This window comes from Myxocyprinus asiaticus, chromosome 23 (genome assembly GCF_019703515.2).
Source record: "Myxocyprinus asiaticus isolate MX2 ecotype Aquarium Trade chromosome 23, UBuf_Myxa_2, whole genome shotgun sequence".
NCBI classification, from domain to species: domain Eukaryota; kingdom Metazoa; phylum Chordata; class Actinopteri; order Cypriniformes; family Catostomidae; genus Myxocyprinus; species Myxocyprinus asiaticus.
In genome coordinates, this window is record NC_059366.1 from 37,611,834 (window position 1) to 37,631,335 (window position 19,502).

The 19,502-nt window shown below is 37.2% G+C and overlaps 1 protein-coding gene across 1 annotated transcript in view; it reads right to left on the reverse strand.

Moving 5' to 3' along the window:
* Positions 1-19,502, reverse strand: part of LOC127414065 (lysosomal cobalamin transport escort protein LMBD1-like) — a 129,444-nt gene that overhangs the window by 21,771 nt on the left and 88,171 nt on the right. Inside the window, exons 11-14 of the mRNA XM_051651773.1 lie at positions 19,267-19,369; positions 17,431-17,535; positions 15,197-15,346; positions 5,239-5,308 (exon numbers count right to left, since the gene is read on the reverse strand). Of these exons, the coding sequence (XP_051507733.1) occupies positions 5,239-5,308; positions 15,197-15,346; positions 17,431-17,535; positions 19,267-19,369 (428 nt within the window). The remainder of the gene's footprint in view (positions 1-5,238; positions 5,309-15,196; positions 15,347-17,430; positions 17,536-19,266; positions 19,370-19,502) is intronic.

A 19,502-nucleotide genomic window follows, 5' to 3' on the forward strand; every position in this document is an offset into this window, starting at 1 on the left:
TTGGACAAGCTTTTTTCGTTAAAAGTAATTTGGTTTGTCATTTAATTGATGCAAACCAAAAGATAAGATAAAATAATAAAATAGTAGGCTAATAAAATAAGACATTATTGCAAAAATAGGTTCACAAATTCACATTACTCAACACTTAAATCAAAAACAGCTGTAAAAGTCTCAAAACAGTATAACTAATATTATAAAATGGAGAGTTTTTAAAAGCGGCTCATCCAATCAGAATATAAATTCATTATAAAATAGTCGAAACCTTTGATCAGACATGAAATGAATACTACATAAATGTGTCAAGATTTTAAACATGAGACGTCCAATCAGATGTTTGATTCAACTAACTGTAACTAAACTATGCTTCTGCTCTGCCTAACAATACCCCTTAAAAACAAGTTTTTCCCAACATGGTCTTGTGACAACTCTAAGGAATTCGTACGACATGGAGATATCGTACAACTTGGTACAATGAAATTTTGCAATCTTGTACAAATATTATGACTAGACATAAGCCAGGGTTGGTTTTTCTTACCTTGATTTGTTTGGAATTTGTCCCACTGTGCTTTCACATGTAAATAATGTAAATCAGTCATGCGCACTAAGCATTTCTTCTGCAGCATATACAAAATCTCTACCGTATGACACATTTCACTTTCTGTCGCATGGTATATACCATCATACCGCCTAGTACTAATTGACAGTCTCCATCACTCAAACACAAAGCACTTCCTCTAGGAGCATGAAGGACAACCCAACCCAGCTTTACTGCCAATCCAAGCTGTGCTCTCTGATGCAGGACTCGCCTCTTGCTCCCTCAACTCGAGGCACCAGAGTGGTGGGGTTTGAGAGCTTGGGTCGGGCCCTGCCGGGAGAGATGCTCTCGGCTGGATTGCAAGCTCTCCCTTCTCGCACGTGTTCTCCCTGCTTGACACTTCCTCCCACTCACTCCTGGTTGTGCAACAGCTGTTATGCAAGACGGATCAGCTTCCATAGTGATTTGAGAAGCCTCGGATTGCTGCACAAGAGGGAATGATCTGGCAGAGCCAGAGGACTGCAGATGAAAAACAGCAACAAAAGGAGGACTAGGGAAAGTTGATATTATTCAATTCTTTCATCCACAGGCTAACTGGCAGGGCAGGTTTATGCTCCAGGTGGACAGGCAATGGGAGGCCAGCAAACTGTTTTGTCAAGTGTCTCAAATTGATGGTCAATATGTAGCTAGTAGAGTCTGGAGAGAATTGGGAAAGTACTGAATTGATTACTCGTTCAATTAAAATAATTAAGCGGCTCCTTAAAGCACTCTATCTTGACATGCCTTTTGTCATTTATTATTCTTTAAAAGTGGAAAAGAGGAGTTGCCCATCTCTTTAAGAAAAAATACCTTGACAAGAGGCACTTTTATGATCATCAGCACTACATTAAACACTCAAACAAACAGCATCCAGACCACAGGCCTGAATTATTGCTTATTCCTTCACCCTATGTTATCCTATGATGGACATGGGTCTGCAATTGTCTCTTTTGTATTGGATACAGGGTTATAACCACCATAGATATTGAGAAGGAATGCTTAAACTCATACACTTACGTACTTCCTCTACCCAGCCAACCAGTTCCCAACATCATAAAGTGGATCACAATCATCTATTTTTGAACTCAACCATAGAAAATTAACCGTTGATTGTTTTTATCAGGCAGAATAAAGACTAAAAATGTGCCTTTCTGCAATGATCTGAGAAATAATTCAGGGTGAAACACAACCGCCTCTCAGCTAGAGTGACTCCAATCACACAAATCAAACCTCAATAATGAGGCGGGAGTCTTAATAAAAGAGGCAACCACAGGAACAGTCAAATATTTGCTGTGATACGCCTTCTGTAGGAAGCCAAATGGAGACAGATGATTCTGAAATATACATAAAAAATGTAAAAACTAGTTTTTGATGATTAAGTTGTACCATAAACAAAATGCTGATAGCTTTTAATTCAACTTGCCAAGCATAATATATTGTAACCTCAGTAGTGGATAATTTGAGTTAATAGCAAGGTAAATGTCAAATGTTTCTGAGATTGTGAATGTGCAAAACTACATATGCAAAACTACATATTTTTAAAATCGACTAGTCAGTGGGTTGCCTGAATGACTAGTCAACTAACCAGTCTTAAGAAAGTCCTGTATAACAAGTCTGGTTTTTCAGTTCACCTGACCATGATTGGATGCATTTCTTTGACCAGAAACATACTTTACGCAAGTACGCATATGCAGATTCGAGGGTGCTTGGCCAACACATTGCCACTGTCCGGTTGAACATACTCAGTGCCACTGATGCAATAACAAATATCAGTATAAAAGTGGATGAATTAAAAGACTCCACTTTTCCAAGTGAGTTCTACCAGGCAAACTGTTAGCATGCTAATCAAAGCACAGCTACTGAAATGAACACAACAAAAAGAAAGAAACATTATAGACAAAGTAGTCCAGGGGGGTTTAAACTGGGGTCTGGAGACCCCCAGGGGGCTTCTTGTGGGTGCTTGAGAGTCCAGGGAAAATAAAAATAAAAAATACAATTAATAATAATAAATAAATAAACTTTTTGTGATTTGTAATTTTTAGGGCTGTCTAAGCTAACTTGTTAAGGTATTAACTGAATATGTTTAATGCAAATTTTGTTTTTGTTTTCTTTTTTACAAATGTACCAAATTTGATCTTACTACCGTTCCATTCTGCTTTCTAAAGACTGGTTAGAAATCATTAAATGAATCGTGATTATTTATTGTTTTTAAGAGTAAAGAATAAAAACTATATAGACACTCTAGATATTATTTTGTTACATTGCTTTTTAATTGATATTTAATGTGAACAGCACTGTGCAAATAAATTTGAAATGAAAATGTTTCTCTTTCTACATCTTACATTATTCCAATAGTGTGTATAAAATAATAATAATAATAATAATAATAATAATAATAATAATAATAATACACCATCACTTTTACCAAATAATTTTTTGCAGAAAATATTTTAAGAATTTACTTTGGCTTTTGTACAATATAAGAGCCGACTATTTAATATTGGGAACAACATGTTTTCTTTATAATACCACCCTTAATATTTTTCCTCACACAGTATAAAAGGGTCTTTATACATTAAAATATTTAGCTGCATTTATATTTTAGGGAGGGGGTCCCTCGCAAGGGTATTATTATATTTCGGGGTCATGGGTAGCAAAAAGCAGTACCACACTAACTGTAAACTGTAATTGTAATAAAAGCAAATGGAAATCATCTCTCCTGCTGTGAAGCAATGGAGCGTCTCGTACTAATGGATGGTGTAAAGCTTGTCTTGCACTGTTCTATCTGAAAACAGTAATGAGGCATTTTGCTGATGATGGGCAGGTGGCAGAAACGCAATGACTGTACTCCACTGACCGACCACAGACAGGAAAAAGTCAAAACCCACACTAACAGATTGGGAGGCTGTGCTGGCTGACGGCTTAAAACCACGCTGGTTCTAAAGTGCGAGTCAACTGGAGAAGGATCAATTTCGGGTGACCCGCAGAGCAACTTCTGTGCACAGATTTATCCTCCATTGTGCGAGACTGCATCTCATTTTGGCTTCAAGAGTCTTAATTGGGTTGATATAGAGCATTATTTGAAGAAGGCACATGGGGAGGCATTAACAAAAGCTTAAGCCAATGCAACAACTGTTTTTTTTTTTGTTTTTTTTTTTGTTCTAGACTTTTACTGCTTTTTTATTACTAGTGATAACTGCTGAGGCAAGCATCACTATTCATATTTATTATTCTTAGGGTTAAGGATTTGATTAAACCTCCAACCCTAAGTGTTAAACTTAGGTGCATTACTTGTGATGCACTTTTGGTGCTACAAACATAAATTATACCTCAAATCCTGTGGCTTGTTGGGGTCTGCTATTACTTTTCTAAGCACACAAAACACTATCATCGAGGCGATGAGTTTTGCATGGGTAAGAACCACTCTAATTTTTTTTCCACAAAATGCAAAATATCTATCCAATTTTGTTATTACTTTACGGCACAAGTAACATCTTACCTGACCTGAATTTTTAGTATCATCCTAAAAATATTGAAGCCAGAAAATGAATTGCTTTGCCTGTCATTTTAATATTCTGGTGGAATTAGAGGACTTGCCTTAGAAGCAATTAGAAGGTGGAATATAGCCCAGCATTGAGAGGTGCTGCATATTTTAGGAAAGGTTATAGCTGATGGGGGATCTGTCTTAAGGACATTAAGAAAGATCGGCCACTTCTTGGTTCACTGAGCCAATTACATATTAACAACCCTGATTTCATTATTATGAAAATGTCCTCCAATGAGATCGGACTGTAATATCGGAGTGCCCTCCTCTGGATAGAGAACAGTTTCATGGTAGCAGACTGAATGGCAGCATATCACCCCATAACCATAATCAATCCAGTCTGAATAAATCAACTGCCCTGGTTTTTAAAGTTGATCACATAAAGTTGATCTCATCAAAAACACACTGAGAGAAAGACGCAGTATTACATTTAGTAGATGTTAAAGAGCTTAAAATCACTTGTCACAATGCAGATCATGGTATCTCACTGTGAAGATAAAAACCAGATCTTTAACAATAAATCCAACATCTTTGTTTTTTGTTATTTCACCTCTTTGCCATCACTGTGTAATATGACATGAGTCTAAACATTTTCAGTATCTATAGGCTACAACATTCATAGGGCTACATTCTGGCTTCAGCCCTCTGCTTCATTCACTGCCCACTCAAAACACATGGATCTATCTGCAATTAACCGCAAAAGTATAGCGGTAATTAACCTTATAGACAGTAATTAACACTTTTGCTGGTTTAAGCCACTAATTTTACAGCATTTCAATTAATGCAGATCTTCCTCTGACACACTGTTGTGATTTGCTTCTTGACCTTTCCTAATGAACACAAAGCCAAGTTAGCATGGCATCTTTTTTTTCTTTCTTTTTTTGTATAATCACAATTATTACAAGTTTTTGTGATAAAGATTTGTTATTCCAAAACAAGTGCTGTAACATGTTACACCATGTCCTAACCAGGCACACCACAAACAGTTGTGGGTGAGTAAACAATGACAAGATGTTCATTTTTTGGGGGGACTATCCCTTTAAAACACCTCACCAACGTTCCCCATAAAGAATGATTGACTCTTATTCATTGAATGGGTGATAAAGAATGGCAGTCTTACCTTCAGGAGCGTCAGCGTCACATATCTTCGTGATGGCAGCGGTGTGATTGTCTGCTGTGGGCAGTGGGGTCTGGAGAGATAAAAACTCATAATAAGACCAATCTGACCAACGGAATTGAACTCTAAATGCATGCAGGCTGAGTAACTGATAATGTGCATTCAGCTGTTCATTACTGCAAAGTTATTGAAAAGTAAACTCGATGGTGGCTAGGACTCACTCTGATGTTTTTTTTTTTGTTGTTGTTGTGATGACTGGCTACTGTACTGTACATTATTCTGCGTATGCTCCTATTTTTGGTTGTCATGTTACACATATGTAGGCTATATATTTTATACTGTATTGCAAGGTTTTGTACTGTATATTGTAAATTGGTCTGGAGCAACCTGCTTATGCATATTCCTTGAAAGTGTGATTAACTTGTAATAAACCTGAAGACATATGTTCAGTGTGATGGCAGATTTTACTTTTTTTTTTTCATTTGACCTAATCACTCGCTAGAGTCTGAGAACTACAGCATTATGTTTCTAGAACCATCAGTTACACTTTATTTTACAGTGTTCTTGTTACAGTGTAATTACACAAGTAAGTACTAAGTAATATTAATTAACAACATGTACTTACTATAGGTTTAGGTGTAGGGTTTGATTTAGGGTTAGGTGCTTGTAACTATGTATAATTTACTGTTATTACTATAGTCAATACATGTAATATGTGTAACAAGGTCACTGTAAAATAAAGTGTTACCGAACCATCTTCTCTTACAAGAATATTTAAAAAGCAAATATTCTGACTGAGTCATTCTGCATAATTTCATTCGGCACTTACTAATTATATGAGGCAGACAGATTGATATGCTTGTAGGGAAATTACATTATGGGAATGTGCTCAGAAATTAAATTACAGCTTCAATTACATATTACTTCTACTTAAGATAATGCGTTTTTTTTTATGCTAGACGATAAAATGAGTAAACCTCTTGTGGTTTCGGGTCACACGATTTTTTTCTGGGTTATATTTAAGTTACATGAACTAACTGGGTTAATGAAATTATGAGAATATGTTTTATGAGTAAAATTATGCTTAACATGAAAAAATAAATAAAACATAATTATATTTTTCATTGAAGTCTCAGAATTTTTACAGCCTTGTCTCATGAACAATACGTGTCCATGGCAAAAACGAAATTACATGCTTCCGTGCTTCATTATATGTTTGGCTAATGTTTCCCAGTGATATGTCCAGCGGGGAGCGCCAAAAGCCAGTGAAATGGTGTTGGAAGCAGACAAGGTTTTAAAGGGATAGTTCACCCAAAAATTACAATTCTCTCATCATTTACTCACCTGCATGCCATCCCAGATGTGTATGACTTTCTTTCTTCAGCAGAAGAGAAACGAAGATTTTTAGGAAAAATCTCAGCTCTGTAGGTTCATACAATGTAAGTTAAAGGAATCAGACCTTTGTAGCTCCAAATATCACATAAAGTAAACATAAAAGTTATTCATATAAATCCAGTGTTTAAATCCATATCTTCAGAAGCAATATAATGTGGGTGAGAAACAACACAATATTTAAGTCCTTTTTTTACTCTAAATCTCCACTTTAACTTTCACTTTCAGATGTGTAAGTGAAACTAAACAGGATCCACATGTGACTTTCAGAGTCTAAAAGTGGAGATTTAGAGTAATTAAAGGACTTTTGACCTGTTTCTCACCCACGCCTATAATATTGTTTCTGAAGATATGGATTTAACCACTGTAGTCTTATGGATTACTTCTATGTTTCCTTTATGTGATGTTTGGAGCTACAAAGATCTGATAATCATTCACTTGCATTGTATGGACCTTTCATTTGTGTTCTGGAAAAGAAAGAAAGTCATACACATCTGGGATGACATAAGGGTGAGTAAATGATAAAATAATTTTCATTTTTGGGTGAACTATCCCTTTAAGGTGAAAATTAGATGGAGGTATAAATGAGTTAATAGTACCTCTCCAACCCAAAACTTTAAACTAAACTTAACAAATAGTGATATAAAATAAAATGAGAGTTACACAAAACAGACACCCTTACCCTAAACCAATGCCTTAACCTAGAATATAGTGTCCAAAAACAAAATGAGAAATGAAAAGCACATTTTCTGAAGCAAGCACATCATTTTGTGTCACGTCTAGGACATTGCCGCCTCACGTGCCAGCTTGCATGCTTGACTGGGCTTGAACCACGGTCTTCCGAGTTCAAAGTCCAACAGTGTATCATGTGAGGTACCGCAGAAGCTAATCATGCTGGAATAATATATGTACATTACCGTTCAAATGTTTGGGGTCACTTGTCTGAAATATTTCTCATGATCTTAAAAATCTTTTGATCTGAAGGTGTATGCTTAAACGTTTGAAATTAGTTTTGTATACAAAAGCATAAATGTGCCAACATATTAATTAATTTAATTACAAAACTTATTAAAAAAAAAATTATTAAAAAAAAAAAATTGTTTTTTGAAATGGATGACTTGGACTGAATAATTAAGAAAAGCAGCCAATAAGTGCCCAGCATATAGATGGGAACTCCTTCAATACTGTTTAAAAAGCATCCCAGGGTGATACCTCAAGAAGTTGGTTGAGAAAATGCCAAGAGTACATTTCTGCAAATTCTAGGCAAAGTGTGGCCACTTTGAAGATGCTAAAATATAACATAGTTTTGATTTATTTGGGATTTTTTTAGTCACAACCTAATTCCCATATTTCCATTTCTATTATTCCATAGTTGTGATGACTTTACTATTATTCTAAAATGTGAAAAAAAATAAATAAAGAATAAGTAAGTGACCCTAAACTTTTGAACGGTAGTGTAGGTCTACAATTTGTATGTTTTTCATCTTGGATGTCATCTGACTTATTGTCTACGATAGACAAACACTTTTAGATATTGGTTCTTTAATCGATAACAGAAAACCAGACTTTGAATTCCTCAATGCCGACCTGCTGTTTACAAACACAACAGCGGAGCCCTTTGTCTAGGCCACCTGGCCACGGAAGCGTAGCCAGAAAAGGGGAAGGAGAGCTGGTGTCTTCATCAGACTAAGACACTGAGCAAATCGACCCCCGCTACCCGGCATTCTACTGGCAAACATTCAGTCTCTGGACAACAAGCTCTGCGAGCTGAGAGCGCAGATCTCTTTCCAACGAGAGACTGCTGCATTATCTGCCTCACAGAAACTTTGATGTCTGCAGAGGTTCCAGACTCAGCCATCAAACCTCGTCCTCATGCATTGTACATTGTATATTATCCATACATTAGTACTGTCTAAGTATATATCTGTGTATATTGTATATGTAAATATTGTTCATACTGTACATGTGTCTACTGTGTATTATGTGGTCTGATATTAGTCCACACTGCATAGTTGGTGAGCATCCACTCAAGATTTCCCCACCTGTACACTCAAGGATATGGTGTTGTGACAATAAAGGGATTTGATTTGAGGTCAGTCTGTAATACAAGCGTTAACATTGATAATTTTTTTAATTATGTGTTACAGTAAAACCATTTCGATATAATAACTTCGCAGTGTGTAAGTAATAATGTGAAAAATAAGTGTTTATAAAGTCATAATCAGCCATTGTGCTGCCTTTTTAAGGTCATGCCACAGCATCTCAATAGGATTCAGGTCAGGACTTTGATTAGGCCACTCCAAAGTCTTCATTTTGTTTTTCTTCAGCCATTCAGAGGTGGACTTGCTGGTGTGTTTTGGATCATTGTCCTGCTGCAGAACCCAAGTTCGCTTCAGCTTGAGGTCACGAACAGATGGCCGGACATTCTCCTTCAGGATTTTTTGGTAGACAGCAGAATTCATGGTTCCATTTATCACAGCAAGTCTTCCAGGTCCTGAAGCAGAAAAACAGCCCCAGACCATCACACTACCACCACCATATTTTACTGCTGGTATGATGTTCTTTTTCTGAAATGCGGTGTTACTTTTACGCCAGATGTGATGGGACACACACCTTCCAAAATGTTCAACTTTTGTCTTGTCAGTCCACAGAGTATTTTCCCAAAAGTCTTGGGGATCATCAAGATGTTTTCTGGCAAAAATGAGAGGAGCCTTAATGTTCTTTTTGCTCAGTAGTGGTTTTCGTCTTGGAACTCTGCCATGCAGGCCATTTTTGCCCAGTCTCTTTCTTATGGTGGAGTCATGAACACTGACCTTAACTGAGGCAAGTGAGGCATGCAGTTCTTTGGATGTTGTTGTGGGGTCTTTTATGACCTCTTGGATGAGTCGTCGCTGCACTCTTGGGGTAATTTTGGTCGGCCGGCCACTCCTGGGAAGGTTCACCACTGTTCCATGTTTTCGCCATTTGTGGATAATGGCTCTCACTGTGGTTCTCTGGAGTCCCAAAGCTTTAGAAATGGCTTTATAACCTTTTCCAGACTGACAGATCTCAATTACTTTCTTTCTCATTTGTTCCTGAATTTCTTTGGATCTTGGCATGATGTCTAGCTTTTGAAGATCTTTTGGTCTACTTCACTTTGTCAGGCAAGTTCTATTTAAGTGATTTCTTGATTGTAAACAGGTGTGGCAGTAATCAGGCCTGGGTGTGGCTAGAGAAATTGAACTCAGGTGTGATAAACCACAGTTAAGTTATGTTTTAACAGGTGGGGCAAACACTTTTTCACACAGGGCCATGTAGGTTTGGATTTTGTTTTCCCTTAATAATAACAACCTTCATTTAAAAACTGCATTTTGTGTTTACTTGTGTTATCTTTGACTAATATTTAAACTTGTTTGATGATCTGAAACATTTAAGTGTGACAAACATGCAAAAAAATAAGAAATCAGGAAGGGGGCAAACACTTTTTCACACCACTGTATATGCCTGGGTGACGCAACTAAAATTAATTAGCTGGCGCTGGCTGGCTAGCTGTCAAATGTATATAACTGATGGGTAATTTGCATGCAGTGCTTCATTCTTACTAAATTCACTGTTATTGTTATATTTTACATGCTTATCCGAAGCAAGCAGCAGAGATTCTAGCTGGTTTATAATTCTAATGATCACATTATTACTGTTGTGTGTACCAGAAGCGAGTTGATTTATTTATTTATTTTATTTTTTTCCCTATGTAATGTCCTATTTTTGTTGTAATATGACATATGGTTTGCGGAGTCACGTTTGAGTTTCAACAAAGATTACTCGCACATATTGTGGGGTGTTAACCCAGGGAAGCATACACTTCGTCAGGGGGAGTGTTAGCTTGGTTCCTAGGTATAGAATGGGTGGGGGGAGAGGGGCTGGGGGGTTTTGCGCTGTTGTCTTAAAGTTGAGATAGTTTTACATTCTTCATGGAGTAAACTCAGGATTGTCATGCATACGTAGGTATATTTACATTGTTTTTTGTTTGTTTTTTCCTATTTTATTAACTTTTTTCTCCTTTTACCCCTAAATCAATTGTCTCATTCATTAAAAATTTTCATACTTTCCTTTTCTTCGTTTAAATGATGAGTTTTAGTAATACTGACGATAAGGCCAATTCGTTGAGATACGTTAGCTGGAAATGCAAGGCAGTCAATATTGCTGTTAAATGCAACAGTGTTTTAAACCATTTTAAGATTTTGTTTTTCTACAAGAAACACAGCTTCGTTCTACTGACAATTCTAGATTAAAAAAGGGACTGGGTAGGACAAGTTTTTCACTCACATATTCACTCCAAATCTAGAGGCTGTGCAATTTTAGTGCATAAATACACCACCTTTGCGGTATCTGAAGTTATTGCTGATCATAAAGGCAGATATATTATTATAACAGGAACACTTTTCTCAACCCCTCTTACTCTTGCGAATGTGTATGCTCCTAACTATGATGATTCTACTTTTATCTCCTCTTTTTTGGCTTGTATTCCCAATATTCACGCAAACCCACTTATTTTAGAGGGGGACTTTAACTGTGTTATGTCCCCCCAACTGGATAGTTCCTCTAAAAAGATTATAGCACTCTCAAATTGTGCCTCTGTTGTCCAATCATTTATGCAAAAATCCTGTGATGCATTTCGTCATTTGAAACCTCCTGAAAGGAAATATTCCTTTTTTTCTCACGTTCACCATACGTTCTTTCGAATTGACTATTTTTTCATAGATCAAAAATGTATTCCGTATTTACAGGATTGCTCCTACAAAAGCATTGTAACTTCTGATCATGCACCAGCTGTGCTGGAGCTTCGTATTCCACAACAGCCTCAGAAACAGAATCAATGGCGTCTTAATTTAAGTCTCTTATCTGATAAGGATTTTATCAAATTCATCTCTTCCAATATATCATTATTCATGGAAATTAATATGACACCGGGTATGGCACACTCTACCATTTGGGAAAGCCTGAAATGTTATTTGCATGGCTTAATAATTTCTTATTCTTCCCATAAAAATCAAGAGGAAAAGACACCTTAAAGAACTGTCTAACTCTATAGCTATCCTTGCTGCCCAGTACGCTTCAGACCCCTCTCCTAAACTTTCTGAAGAGCGTTAGTTCTTACAAATGGAGCACAAGTTAATATCAACCAATGAGGCTGAAAAATTACTTCTGCGTGCTCAACATAGGGTTTATGAGAAAAGTGAAAAGACAGGTAATTTACTTGCTCATCAGATTCGCAAAACTGAGGCAACCCGTCTGATACCCCAGTTCAGACTTAAAACAGGACCAACTACTGTAAATTATAAAGAAATAAATTCCCAATTCAAACAATTTTATGTTAAGTTGTACACCTCAGAATCCCCACCAGATATGTCTTTAATGAGCACTTTTCTGAATGATATTGAATTTCCAATCAATAGCAAGATGTCCCGTGACCTTTTAGAGAAAGATATTCAAACTGAGGAAATGAATCAAGCAATTACGTCCATGAAATCTGGCAAGGCCCCAGGGCCAGATGGATTTCCGGCTGAATTCTATAAGGTTTTTTCAAAATTACTATGCCCAATTTTGCTTTCGGTCTTCTCTGAAAGTTTTCAAAAACGAAATTTGCCTCCAAGTCTTTATCAAGCATCTATTTCATTACTCCTAAAGAAAGACAAGAATCCCTTAGATTGTGCCTCATATTGTCCTATCTCCCTGTTGAATTGTGACTATAAAATCTTGGCCAAACTTTTATCTGTCTGTCTTAAAAACTCTCTGTGTCAAATTATTTCACCTGATCAAACTGGTTTTATTCAGGACAGATATTCTTTCTCTAATATTAGGCATCTTTTTAATATCCTATATTCTACCCATTCACATGATCAAGAGGTGGTACTGTCACTTGACACTGAAAAAGCATTTGACCGCACTGAATGGGAATTTATGTCTTGGGAAAGTTCGGATTCCGCCCCAACTTTATTTCATGGATCAAAACTCTTTATGCAGCACCTAAAGCCTCAGTGCGGACGAATAATGTCTCTTCAGATTATTTCACACTCCAGCATGGCACTAGACAGGGATGCCCTCTTTCCCCTCTGCTATTTGCTATAGCTATTGAGCCCCTCGCAATTGCCCTGTGTTGCAATACACAAGTCTGTGGCATAATTTGTGCAGGTCTAGAGCAGAATGTTTCCCTATATGCAGATGACCTTCTTGTATTTTTATCTAACCGTCTTGCTTCAATTCCTCAGACCCTCTCTATTCTAGAATCTTTTAGTATTTTCTCAGGATACAAGTTAAATCTCTCTAAAAGTGAAATGTTCCCGGTGAACTCATCCTCCCTTCAAATCTCGTATTCAACCTTTCAATTTAAGGTTGTTAAGAATCATTTCAAATATCTGGGGGTCCAGGTGACCCCTAACCTGTCTTGTTTTAATCCAATGTCAGTTCTCTACACAACCACATAAAGCTTCTTGTTCTGTCCTGGAAGTGTCTCCCTCTCTCTTTGATAGGAAGGGTGAATGTTATTGCAAAATAAACGTTCTTCTCAAGTTCTTGTATCTGTTTCAGTGCCTCCCTATATTTATCCCAAAATCATTTTTAACTGCTTTACAATGGAATATTTTATCTTTCATATGGAACAGTAAGGAAAAACGTATTGGTCAAAGACAACTTATGAAACCAAAAGGCCTGGGTGGTCTGGCCTTACCTAATGTTCAAATGTATTATTGGGCAGCAAACTTCAGAAATGTATTACATTAGGTGAAGCATGATATGCAGCTGCAGAAACCCCTATGGGTGCTGATGGAAGCTGCTTCTTGTTCTCCGGTGACCTTATCATCTTTTCTATGCACGTCAATTCCCCTCAAGCATATTACTTCAATCAAAAACACGGTTGTCAAGCATTCGTTAAGGATCTGGTCTCAGTTTCGCCGTGTGCTAGATCTTAAAGACCCTTGCCCTACAGTGCCCATTTGTTGCAATATATCATTTCCACCCTCCCTGTTAGATAGGGCCATTAATACTTAGATGGCTCTTAGTCTAGTTACAGTTGGTCAGCTATACTGTATATAGACAATAATTTTGCATCTTTTACTCCACTCCAGGAAATGTTCAACCTACCCAACTCTCAATTATTTCGATACTTTCAGATTCAGAGCTTCATTTGCAAACATCTCTATAATTTCCCCTCTATTCCACATACAAATATTCTTGAAGACATATTAGACCAACACAAATCCATGAAAGGGGCCATTTCTATGATTTATAATATAATCAATACAAAACAAACCCCATCAAAAGGGTCACTAAAGGATCTCTGGGAGGGTGAACTAAACATAGGGCTGGAGGAGAATGTTTGGGACTCAATCAAACTGAATACATACATCATCAATTAATTCCAGGCACACCCTCATTCAGTTCAAGTGGTGCATAGGACTCACTGGTCCAGAGCTCAACTTAATAAAATATTCCCTGACCTCATTCCAACCTGCCTTCGCTGCACCACTGAACTGGCCACACAGCAACACTCGCTTTGGTTCTGTCCTAAACTGTCTCGATCCTGGAGTTTTTAGGTGTTTCTCAGACATTTTCTCTCTAGAAATAGACCCTAACCCCTTAATGGGATTGTTCGGTATTCTTCCAGAAACCACTAAATTAAGCTTATGCTACAAGTGGAGGATGCAGTTCCAACTGCTCTGATTTCGACACAGCTGTTCTTTCTTCTCTGTCGTCAGTAGACGATTTCCCCCATCAGCCCACCAACAGCTTGATGGACTCCCAGCAAATTACTCTTCATTTGAGCTTGTGGTTCCATACAGGCAACACAACTGTTTTGGAAGTAATCAAACAGGATAACAGGATGCACCACTGGATGGATGCAAAACAACTGTGTCCCATGTAAGTGACTAAGATAAATCTGATTTTATTCTGAGTCTTAGCCTTAGACGACACAGATCACCCACAGTCCATTATCTGACCGTCTGATGCATTTTGTACAAAAATATGGCAAGCGGCCAGTTCCGTTATGATTAATCGGCTTTAATCTCCTTGCTGTAGACATATTCATTTGATAGTCAAAAGTCTGACAACACGAGACTGATTTGTGTTTTTTGAGTGCACAGATCATGCAAAGAACCCTTTTCATTGCAGTGATGTTTGTCTCTTCCCTTGTACTTTACGATGTCATACTATATAGGTCAACACCTAGGCTCCATGTGACACTCCTTTTACACAATGTTTAGTTTCACAATGTGCAAGACAGTAAAAGACACCATGTTCACACTTAACCATGACCAGGTCAAAGACAAACAATCTAAACTTACATAAATGAACAGACCTAGGAAATAGGAAAAAGTCATAACAGATGCATCAATGCCTAATGGGTTTTGAGTCTGGAGAGGTTTTCAAAGGTTTTCAAACACTTGCTGGTAAAGGGTTGATCATTACACACTTATGTCAATTCCGTGGGCTCTGTTTGCTCAGAATATGACAGTAATCCTGTAATCCTGTTGCAGTACAGCTAAAGGAATTGACTGCTGCAAGCATGCACACGCACATAGCCACATCTTACCTGCAGAAGGTATTTCTGGCTGCCGTACATGACATATTGCGGGGCAAGACTGTAGATCATGTAGCTGGTGTGGAGGACGATCAGGAGGAGGATCATGCAGAGGAAGAGCAGGGCCTGCGGTCGGGTTCTCTGAGGTCTGATTTTATACAGCTGTCCAGAAAAAATTAAAACATCCATATGTAAATAAGTGAAGGAGCACTGTACAAAAGTTGTACAAAAATGTAATTGTCTTTGCTGTAGATTTGTATTTGTATAAGTGTATTGTTCAAAATGGTCATTTGGTGTGTGTATCCTGGATGTGCAAGTTTCTCTTGTAAACAATGACGTGCTTCCTGCCTCCTCCTCCTCCACGCGTGACCTTACCAACGAGCTAACGTCATCCCTCTCATGAGCGCGCGTCACAGAGAAGTACGGAAGCGAACTTTTGTAGTTAAAAAGTATATAAGTTTTGTTTTGTTTCTAAAAATAATCAATCGTTTGGGTTCAGAAGAACATTGTTTGTCGACTGGAGTCGTGTGGATTATTTTGATGCACCCTAAATATGCATTTTGGGCCGTCAAAAAAATTGAGTACATTCACTTGCATTGTTTAAAGGAGGAGGCCTGAAATGAAATCCTAAAAATCTTAAATTCTGTATTGATGAAGAAAGAAACTCAGATGCATCTTGGATGGTCTGAGGGTGAGTAAATTATCAGCAAATAGTTTTGGGTGAAATATTCCTTTAAGTGTCCTGAAAATAATGTTGCAATGCAAACACTCTTAATGGTCTTTATGCAAAATATAATTTCACATTTTTTTATTTGTATTTATTTTTTTATTTTATATATTTGTATTGTATTGATTTGAGGTTATATGATATGACCAGGACACCTTCTTGACAGGTTTCGTGAGAATCAGCAGTGTAGAGCTACTATCAATACCACTAAAATAAATATATAAAGCGAAAAATAATTTCCAAGGGAAATTTCAAGAAGTTGTTACTACATGATGGACATGATATAAACCCCTTTAACTGTGGTGAAAATGACTGCAAACATAGCCTCAAGAGGCCTATTGTTTTGATAAAATAAAGGCAACAGCATTTATATAAATGACTTAACGCTGAAAGACCAGTGTTAAATAAATATTTACATTGAATTAAAATCTATAATCAGAATAAATAATATTTCTGCCAAGTAATATAGTTTAAAAGCCTAAATGTAGTCTGTTTATTAAATTATCATATATTATAATCTAAATAAACAATTATTCCACCAAGTAATATACAGTACTTAATTAGCCGTACTATAGTCCGTTTATGGTTAGCATCCCTGTGCATTAAATGACCCATGCCCAATGGGACCCTGTAAAATGTTATAGGTTTGGACTTAACGCCCTAGCAAATCCCTAACACATTATTATAGAATTGAATTAATGTGCAGTCACATACTGTATGTGTATACTCTATATCATCGACTTTTTAGAGCTAATACTATTCATTTAATAATTGGGATAAAAAGGCAGGTGGACATAAAGACTTTAAAGGAGTAGTTCTACCAAAAAATGGAAATTATCTCATCATTTACTGACCCTCATGCCATCCAAGATGTGTATGAATTTCTTTTTTCTGCTGAACACTAACAAAGATTTTCTGAAGAATATTTCAGCTCTGTAAGTCCTCACAATGCAAGTGAATGGGTACCAAAAATGTTAAGCTCGAAAAGCACACGAAGGCTCCATAAAATAAATCTCCAGAGAAGACTCCAGTGGTTAAATCTATGTCTTCAGAAGCAATTTCATAGGTGTGGCTGAGAAACAGATTAATTTTGATGTCCTTTTTTACTATAAATCTCCACTTTCACATTCTTCTTCTTATATTTTTGGCAATTCATGTTCTTTGTGCACATCGCCACCCACTCGACAGGGAGGAGATGTTTTATTTTGTAGTATATAAAGGACTTAAATATTGATATGTTCCTCACCCACATCTATCATATAGCTTCTGAAGACATGGATTTAACCACTACAGGCTTATGGATTATATACTTTTATGCTGCCTTTATGTGCTTTTTGGAACTTCAGAATTTTGGTACCCATTCACTTGCATTGTGAGAACCTATAGAGCAGAAAAAATCTTCGTTCATGTTCAGAAGAAAATCATACACATCTGCGATGGCATGAGGGTGAGTAAATGATGTGAGAATATTCATTTTTGGGTAAACTATCCCTTTAAGAAACAGTATGCTGTGTCTTACCCGTATCCAGAAGAACCAGATACCCATGTTACGGATCCCGGCCATGGAGGTGAAGAAAAAATACATAGTGATGATGGTGATAAGAACATAGTCCAGAGGGAAAACCTGAGGTGAAAAAGAAACAAATAATCAACCAGTTCTGTCTTATCATTTTTTCTTTCTGTCCCTGGATGACAACCACATACACACACACATATACAAAGCCAGAGAGAGCCTTGGTCTATTTCACCAAGTCATTTACAAGGGCTTAAAAGCAGTGGCAATTCATGTAACTGCTTCCACAGACACATTTGTCTGGCCTTTTTGTCAACTAAAAGAACTACCAACTATCACAAAGCCTGACAATGAATATCGCTGGAAGGTCATGATAGTGCCCTTGCTCCATTTTCCTTGAGTAACTTAATCGTTTTAATAGTAAATGATGCATGTTGTACAAACCGCACAATGCTAGAGGAACCAAGGACATATATACACTCACACACTCTCAGTGGTGGCCTAAAATACTGTCACTCCTGCACTAGAGATGTATTGTTACAAAATTTTGAGCTAATTTTTCAACAATCCTGACTATTTTCAATTCAATATCTTCTCAAAAGAGCCACAGGAAGTACACGGTGGAACTGTTTGACAATCAAGCTAAAAATGGTCCTCTGTGATTTTGGCTCGACTTCAGCTTGTAGAAATGGCAACGACTCCTCTGCTGGCAGCTTGTCCTCAATAACACAGCTGGAACTGAAATGTTTTTTTTGAAATGAGCAAAATACACAATGGCTTTAAAGGATGCCCCCATATTGCAGATGGAATATGGTTCACCATCACATGATGAAACACAAATTAGAAAAATCTTTTCAGAAGCAGGATTTGCAATAATTTACCGGGCTGTCCACAAGAGCCTCTGTTTCTTATTCCTTTGCAAATTACTTTTATTTTTCCCTTTTTCATGCACCGTAATTGCTGAAATTAATGGCCTGGATTCCTGAACAATTACATTTCATCAAGCCAATTCAAGTAGCGAGCGAAATGAATGATCATGTTTTATACTTCCAAAAGCCGAAATGATGAATAACATTCTTATTTCTTATGCATAAACTGTGCTTAATTCAGAGGTCATCACCTCCACTCTTTTAATGCTACAAGTGGAAGTACACTGTCCGACTATTGCAGAGTAATAAGCCATTCAATTCAAGGTCTTTGCATAGGACACAAATTTATGAGGGCTTCATTTTAAGTTCTCAGAATTTTGAACATTGCATATCTTTGTTAAACATGGTTTTCTGGTTTCTGCTTTGTGCAACAAACTAGCCACATAAACACAAACTTTCCAAGAACCTGACACCAAAACTTTGCACGTCGCTTTGGATAAAAGTGTCTGTCGCACGCAAATACATCCATATACACCCATCAGCCACAACATTAAAACCACCTGGTTTCTTCTCACCACAATTGTACAGAGAGGTTATCTGAGTTATCGAATATTAGGCAGGTGGTTTTAATGTTGTGGCTGACTGGTGTATACAGTATATGTGCAGGTTGGGCACACTTTTATCCAGTGTAAATGGTACTAAAACCAATGGGAAAAAACTCTTAAAGGCAAAACCGCTTTCCATATTTGGTGATTTCTCCTGCTGAGTCACTGTGTTGCTACAGTTGTAAAGAACTATCACAGTATTCAGTGTTGATGAAACAAACATAGCACAATTCAAAGAAAAAGAAACAATGTGAAAAGAGACCTGCACAGGCAGGAGGGCAAGGAGTTGAATTCAGGTTCAGACCAAGCAATCAAAGAAAGTGTGAGGCCTTTGTGTCACTAATAGAGCAAGAGATAACATTACTCACAGGTTGTAGGGCCAGCAATAGCTCATTAAGAGGGTTGGTTAAGTTGGTCCCAAAGATGATAAATCCAGTGCTGATACCAGCTGAATGTAAAGCCTTATCCAGACTGCAACAAGACAAACATATTTAACTTCATCATCTCATATGAGACTGCATTTGGAACATCAATAACTATAGTCCCCCATGGTTTGAAGAGCAGTGATTGTAAATTATAAAGAGCATTTAGAACTGTAAAGGTG